This window comes from Uranotaenia lowii, chromosome 2, assembly GCF_029784155.1.
Source record: "Uranotaenia lowii strain MFRU-FL chromosome 2, ASM2978415v1, whole genome shotgun sequence".
In the NCBI taxonomy this organism is placed as follows: Eukaryota; Metazoa; Arthropoda; class Insecta; order Diptera; family Culicidae; genus Uranotaenia; species Uranotaenia lowii.
The window spans coordinates 216,619,807-216,627,637 of record NC_073692.1 but is presented as its reverse complement, the minus strand read 5'-3'; the positions used below and the strand labels follow the sequence as shown (position 1 = coordinate 216,627,637).

The window sequence follows — 7,831 nt, the reverse complement described above, 5'->3', positions numbered from 1 at the left end:
GCATAATGAGCATTTTCTGCCGTAGAATCTAGCAGCGAATTAAAATTGATTTATAGCGCCACCCCTTGACTAGTTTTCATCCGACAATTTAGCCTATTGGTAAGGTGTCGGAGAGGTAATCAAAAGACTAGAGTTAGATTTCTGTTCGAGGTGATTTTTTTCCATTCACAATTCATGATCGATTTTTTTATTGTTACATTATACGGCTAGTAGCACTTAATGTATGAGCGTGCGTGAATTGTTTGTATTCTACAAACAGATCTAGATTATTTTGTTATTGCTTTGTTTGATGAATCTACGACTCACCTGACTTCATCGAATTGAATTCGCTGCTAGATTCCCCGGCAAAAACGCACATCTTGCTCTGATTAATGGTGCTCATACTGCCTCAGGGGGGGTTCTCATTATGCCTCCACAGTGGCTGGTTTTCAGCTTTTGGCAAAATTTTTTAAAATGCATTTTTTAACGTTTTCATCTAGTTTTTCACGTTTCAGCCCGTTAGGGAATAGGCTTTTCAAGTGTCTGAACACGAAACAATAATGTAACCTCCATATTATAGCTATTTTCTATGGTTAAATAAGCGTTTTCCTTAAGGTGGCCATTATGCCCCCATCTCCCCTATGGTATGAACAGTGATGGTAGTTGAAATAAATTTTGTTTGCGATAAAATTAATTTTTTTTATTATTACCGAAAGTAGAGACGAAAAAATATCAATAGAAAAGATTCAAACATCATTTCAATACTAAACACATTTCACGAAGCTTCCATCATCACATCGCGTTGAACTCACTTGAAATTCACGTAAGTTGCACGCGATATTCACCAAGCAAAAATTCCTATTAGGGAAGCGTTTACTTATTTTTTTCGTTCATTTTACGTGAAAATCAATTGGATAAAAATTATGTAGTTTTTCACGTAGCCCCGACGTGCGGATTATTTTGGGTGTAGGACCTATCAGTAATAAATCGCGTTTTTCTCGACTGCACGTTTTTTTTTCATACGGGACAATCTTCATTGGAACGGCAGTATAAAACTGTATAAAACAATGAAATAAAATTCTTATTTAAAAATGATGTTTGGTACTCAAGGATTTGTTCCATGTAGTACTTAACACGGATTCAGTAATTTTGTCATTTATAGCTCCTTCTGGCGCCAAATGCATTTTTCACAATCCTAGTCAGTTGCTCTGAACAAATGGACCCGTCTTCAGTTGTCTATTTTTTTTTTTAGTAAAACGGTGTTCCCGTTGACCAGTAACTATGCTGCGTTCCTGCACATAGCGTCAATGATGTAGTTCAGAATGTCCGGAATGTCACGTCATCTGCCTCGAGATCTGAAAGATACCTGATACCTGATACCTGATAGATTTAAGTAGAAGTTCTTGAAATCTTATTGATTTTTTTTGCCAGGAAGTATCTTATTGAATGATGTAACTTTGGTTGCAACATTTGAGAATAAGATACAAATAAACGTCAGACTTGAAGGTAATATTCCCAAGTAACACCAATTGTTTTGTAAGACTCTTTAAGCCTCTTATTAGATCTAACCTTGGTCTAGTAGCTAGCTATAAAACTTCAAATTGTTAGGTTGTGTTAATACGAGTTATGTTTGGATCAAGTACTTACCAACGGAAAGAAAGCTGAAGCTGAGATGTTCAACGACCACTGGTTTTGAACTATGAATGCCTGCATCACAATGAACCAAGGGGAACAAATACCTGCAGCTTTTTCGTATAAAGGACAAAGTTTCTCTTTTTTTAAAGAAAAAAAACTCTACTTTTCGATTGAGCCTCGTATTATTTCTGTTTTATTACTTCATTTGCAGTTTATTGTGTTAGATGTTTTGTTACCAGGGATGATTTCGTTCATTTTTGTGTGTTTCTTTCAGCCGCAACTATTTTTTTTCATAATTTTACGCATCATGTGAAATTTGCACTTTTCGTGCCAAGCTGCACGCGGAGCGTTTCTGTATTTTCTGTTGTTGTTTTTTCTGGAATTTGATTTACTGTATTCAAAGGACAGATAAGGTTATTGAAGTTTTGCTATCGGATTTTAAGCTCAAACTATACGCGCAATTCAGTTTTGTGGATTTAGGGAGGGTGAACTTCAAGCGCAACAGTTATTTTTATCAAATTTATTTGCGCTAGACGACGATCCAATTTTATTTTTCACGATAAAACAATGTCATGATACTTTTTCTTGCTCGTTTTAAATATTTTGTTTATTATTGATCACTCCATTGCCTTTTGCTTTATTGTTCCGATGTGTTGTTGCAACAAGAACTGCATTGATTTGATATAATACATACTAGTTTCTAAAAATCACAACAATTATTCTGGCTTATATCCTAGAGTGTATTTAAAAATATCATTATTAAATACTTTACACTGTACTTATATACAAAGCTAGAACGAGTAATAACTTAAATTGTTTTCGTTCGTAAATGTCTACGAATTTTTGTTTATTGCGAATGCTAACTTTAGTTATTCTTATCGCTTCCTTCAGACTGTACACAATTTGAAAATTAGTTTAAAAAAGGATATTTAAAACAAAATAAATCTCGAAAACCTAAACAAATAACCGTTGATGAAAACTATAGAAAAAGTTAAATTGGTTTCACCCTATCTCGGATAACTATTCACAGATGTACGGTTTTATCGGATGAATAGCAGCGGAACGCGTGCGATCCGCGCTTTTCAATAGTCACAGCTTGTTTATCTAATTTGTTAATCCCAGGTTAAAGATCCTTCCTCTGTAGTGTTTATTGTATTTTCAATATATTAGAAATACACTCTTAATTGTGTATTTTGACAAAACGTAAGAAAATAAGCCAAATAAATACTAATGAAATTGTTTGAATGCTAGATAACAGTGACTCAAGGAAGTTGAATTTCATGTACGATTTTATATGGTTTGGTTTTTTCTGTTCCTAAGGACAATATTTTCTCCAAAAGTGTCGAATTTGAAAATTTTTAGTAATCCCTACTAATTGGAAAAGTAAAACTAGCGATGATTCCAATCTCTTGCCAGCAATGCTTTCCGAAACAAAACGAAAAAAAAACTGATATAAATCATACAGCTACTTTTTAAAATCTCAGTTATGCGCGTAGCTCCGGAACGAATTTTACTTTCCTACTGTTGATTTGTTGGAAGCATGTTTTAAACGCTAAAGCAGCGACAATTTTGTAGACCCTACATGTAGAATATAAAACACGACGAATGCGAAGACTTTTTCTTTCTTACTTCTGTAGGAATATTGCGCGGCGACAGTTTTCTCGATATCAGTCATCGCTATCAGTTTCCTAGGGATAGGTTTGTTTTCTTTTGTTTTTAAATCAGTTCATTATGACCGCAGTGTAGTTGCGTTACTGTTAAAGACCCCGTGCTCTCCCCAGTCCTAAATAATCGGTAGAGTACCTTCTAATACGGCTAGTTATTTTCCTACTAATGCTGCTGTATTGCTACACCTACACACTGTCTGCTTCTCATACTGCAACTAATTCGGCTGATTCGGTTTCTGGTGCTACTATCTTGGATTCTCCATGACCACCTGCTTAAACACGCCGGCTGGCATTCGGGATTTGACCTCGTGACTGCCGAGCGTCGTGGTGCCATCGCTGCTGATGTACAGCGCCAAACCCGGAGTGGCTGAAATGTGATACAAAAATAGAGTTGTTATAATAGAAACAATAATCCGGTGAAGAAGGATTCAGAATGTCTATCTGGATTCAAAAATGAGAAACGCATGCACGATGACATTGCCCGTCGTAAGCCTATACGGTTATCCGGACCTTTGGAATTCTTGGAAATTATGGCCGTTTTACCATCTTTATGGCATTCGCGACTTAATATAGAACAGGATGTTGAAAGCTCCATCAAGGCAGACTTCCGAAATTTAAACAGATGCTCCACATGGAACAGGATAACAGGAGAGACCTGGAAGGTTTCCGAATCAATAGTTATATTGAGGTTCGCATCTCGAATGGTAAGCCACATGTTCTAGTATGCATCTTGAAGAGCAACCTGAAACATGAACTTAAAAATTGGGACAGAAGAGTTTGGTTTAACATATGTATTTTTTCTTCAAAGTACCTAGTAACGTCAGTAGAGATCCTGTGTCTAGGTCCGAACACCTCTGTCCTAGTTCTATTATTTATCCATCAGTAAAGAATTGGATCGGACCGAAAGGAAACACAGGCCCACCTGACTTCCACACATCCCTATAGTCGATAGTTACATTGTATGGTATGTCTAGGTTGAAGACGGACTCCACCCAGCTCAAAAGTGATTTATATGTACGTTCTAAGTAACTTAAGATACGAAAAGTTCACAAAAGTACTCAAAACGGGAGATGCTTTCTTTCTGGCTGGTTGCGTCAACAGGTATGCTGCAAAAACTTATCATCACTTCGAGTTTAAGTTATAGCTTGAACAACCTCTACACGCAAAATAATTTAGAAATTATTTCTAAGGGATTTTTCACGTAAATTTATAATGTAGCATTCCCTGCACTTTTTTGAACTGAATGGGAATATGACAAAGGGTCATACTGGCAACGAACAACTCTACCGAGGCCATTTTTTATTTGGATTGGTGTTTATTGATTAGATGACAAACATGGCACTTACTGTCGGATTCCTCCAGGTGGTCCAGCTTTGTGTTCTTCAACAGTTCATCGATAAACAGGCCCGCATTGACCCGGGTTCCCTCGACTCGTCCAGATACCGTAGGCGCCGTCCCGCTGTCACTTTCGAGCGCACCCTTCTTCCGTCTCTCGGCTGCCGACTTCATCCGATCTAGCGAACCCGTTTCGCTCATCGGAATTGAGCTGGAACTTGGATTTCTTAGAGGGGGTGGGAATTAAAAGAGAATGGAAGAACGGTTTGTCGATAAGTATAGAGTTTATCTATTGTGTTAAAAGTGGTACAAAATCAGAATAACAAATACATTTTCTACGGTAACATTCGAATGGACATCTAACAACCCTCTACATAAATTTACAAAAATTGGTGATGAAATGTTAAAAGTGCTATTATGAAAAATTTAAAGTTGTTACTAAACATGCAAATAGTTAACTACATATGTACACAGAGAAAAAGCCGTTGAAGCACACATGCATAATCGAGTTCAATATCGATGATCGATTCCAGTTTCCATCGTTAGAGGTTTCCGATGGATTAATCGGCGAAATTCGTGCAGCACTCGTTTGGAGAATGGCAAACATCATGAAAGGCGAGGGAAGACAGCTTCTATTCTATTGGAGTTGATGGAAACTGAGGCGTTCCCACAAAAGGTTAACAAGAGAGTAGTCGATAGAATAGACGAATAAACATCACAAGTATAAAATTTAAGGAGTGTTATTTATTCATCTATTGCTATCAAGGCACAGGAAAGGAAGATAAAATTGTTCTCAGATGTTACACAAACAGAAACAGACCAAGAGAGAAAAAGGACATCTATTGACTATTGGAACATAGAGGGTTAAAGAAGAATAGTGTAGCAGTTAGCTGCTAGAAGAAAGGGGACCAACATGTTAGCACTGGGCCGTCTCAAGGCAAGCGACGAGGGAGCCACAAGACAACTGCCACCACCGATCGTGTTAGTAATGCTACTGGCGGCGCAGCCATTGTTATTGTTGATGGTATTGTTGATGTTATTGTTGGTGGCATTGGTTGTATTGGTAGCGAAATCACAGTACTGGGCCGAGCACGGTATCTCGGCAATGGCCGTCGTCGAAACGGTTCCGGTGGAGCCGGCCAGTTGATCCGACGTCGAGGCCGACACCGTGTATGACTGAGGGCTGGTACTAGCAATGGACGATGCAACGGATGATCCACCACCACAAGCTTGCGACGATGGCTGTGTCGTTGAGGCGAATGTTAGTGAGGTTAATTGACGGGTACTTCCGTCCAGCAAGCGGCGGTGCAAACCGCAAATATTCCTACAGAAAATGAATGGAAGGACATAACAGACAACAGTAGAAACATAGTGTCGGACACGGTAGTTCTCGAACGGGTTGATATCTGAATTAAAGTTTCGACACTAGCAAATGAGTCGTTGGGTTGATTTCTGGTTTGATTGGATAAAAAATTTAAAAAAAAAATTTATCAACAGATGAATAAAACGAAAGTACAAAACTTGGGGAAACTGATGACATATTATTTGAAACTGAAGTTGAAAATACAGGGGAGTAGTAATAGCTGTTAATGTTTTGGACATATTTGAATCAAGATGGGTGGATCCCAAATTTGAATGAATTTTTTTTTCGTTTACAGTGTTTTCAAATACCAGTACAGCTTGCAAGTTCAGGTTTTTATTTTCTTTCGTGTCATTGTTTCATGACAATCATGACCGCAAAAAGGGAACTGGTGATGAGTCTGCTAGAGCAGGACAGTGATTGTTTTTTTTCTTAATTTACAACACTTTACCGTCCTTGTGGTATTTGTGTCTAAGAACGTTGATTGTAAAATTCTGTTTTCGAACGAAAAAAATGTTCCTGCTACTGGATTACTACTGTCAACAAGACGATCGTATAAATGCGTCACAACTTCCTGCTTCATGTCAACTATTTAAAGATTACAAACTGTTTGCAGGTTTATACCTAATACGGAAATGTTGTAAATTTCCGGTCAATAAACTGCATGAATCTGCATCGAATTGTAGTACGGTCTATGCATTGCACCTGTATGTCATGAAGGGACCTTGAGGATAGGCAGGCAAAGTGTCCTAACATTTGTAGACAAATTTGAACCTTCAGAGGTGTATAGAATCGACGGAAGAGAAATTGAAGAGTATAAACAGAAGTTAGAGATTCCTGTAGTTGTACAGAAAGCAAGAAGAAAGGATCTAAAGAAGAAACCTAGGCAGACACAGTTTATGTTAGGCGAGGAAAACTCTAAACTTGTTTAAATGGAACCTCTCCAAGTAGGCGTTGCCTTGTAAGGATGTCAAAACTTTCGTTCCGTTTAACAAGTTTTTTCTGAAGTAACACAAGCGCCCAAACACAACCGAATATGCAGAGCTCGACGACCTCACCCGAAGCTCCAAGGCAGCAGGTCTCAAAGTCAATGTCGGTAAGACCAATTCGATGGAAATCAGCACAGAAAATCCTTCCAATTTCGTGGTAGCTTGGCAACAAGTTGAGAAAGTGGAGTGCTTCCAGTATCTTGGTAGCCAGATAATGCCTGATGGTGGACATCGAAATCGAAACCCGGGTCAGAAAAGCCCGATTTGCATTTGCGAGTCTCCGCAACATCTGGCGCTCACGTCAGATATCTCTCTGAAAAAAAAAGTCGAATCTTTAACTCAAACGTCAAATCCGTATTACTGTACAAGTGTGAAACTTGGTGCACATATGCGGTAACGACGCGAAAACTGCAAGTATTTGTAAACCGCTGTCTGCGGAATATCCTCCGCGCTTGGTGGCCTGGCAACTGGATCTCAAATAAGGAACTACATCGCCGGTGTCATCAAAGGGCGCTAGAAATCGAGATATGATCTTCGCGCCGCGTGTGTCCAATCCATCTCCACTTAAGTTCCCAAGTGGAGATGCATTGGACACACGCGGCGAAAAGATCATAGCGAGATTTGCAGAGAGGCGCTTGAATGGAATCCAGAAGGACATCGAAGCAGAGGTAGACTCAGAAACATGGCGGTGAAGCCGCCGAAATCCGAACTGTCGACGACAATCTTGACTAGGACCAAGTGAAGACGCTGGCTCTGGATCGTCAACAGTGGGGGTCTTTCACCACGGCCCTATGCGCCGGAGCATCGACGCGGGACCATTAAGTAAGTAAGTAAGAAGTAAGAAAACAGTGTAAAGAAACATCGAA

The 7,831-nt window shown here is 38.9% G+C and overlaps 1 protein-coding gene across 7 annotated transcripts in view; it reads right to left on the bottom strand.

The window, feature by feature from the left end:
* Positions 1-1,777: 1,777 nt before the first annotated feature.
* LOC129748896 (serine-rich adhesin for platelets) overlaps positions 1,778-7,831 on the bottom strand; it is a 316,501-nt gene continuing 310,447 nt past the window's right edge. For 5 of the 7 annotated variants that reach the window (XM_055743680.1, XM_055743678.1, XM_055743682.1 and 2 more), the window contains 3 exons: positions 5,530-5,940; positions 4,628-4,842; positions 1,778-3,648 (listed from right to left, as the gene is read on the bottom strand). In XM_055743680.1, coding sequence (XP_055599655.1) covers positions 3,527-3,648; positions 4,628-4,842; positions 5,530-5,940 — 748 coding nt within the window. In that variant the 3' untranslated portion in view covers positions 1,778-3,526. The remainder of the gene's footprint in view (positions 3,649-4,627; positions 4,843-5,529; positions 5,941-7,831) is intronic. The other 2 variants (XM_055743683.1, XM_055743684.1) reach the window with 1 other exon arrangement.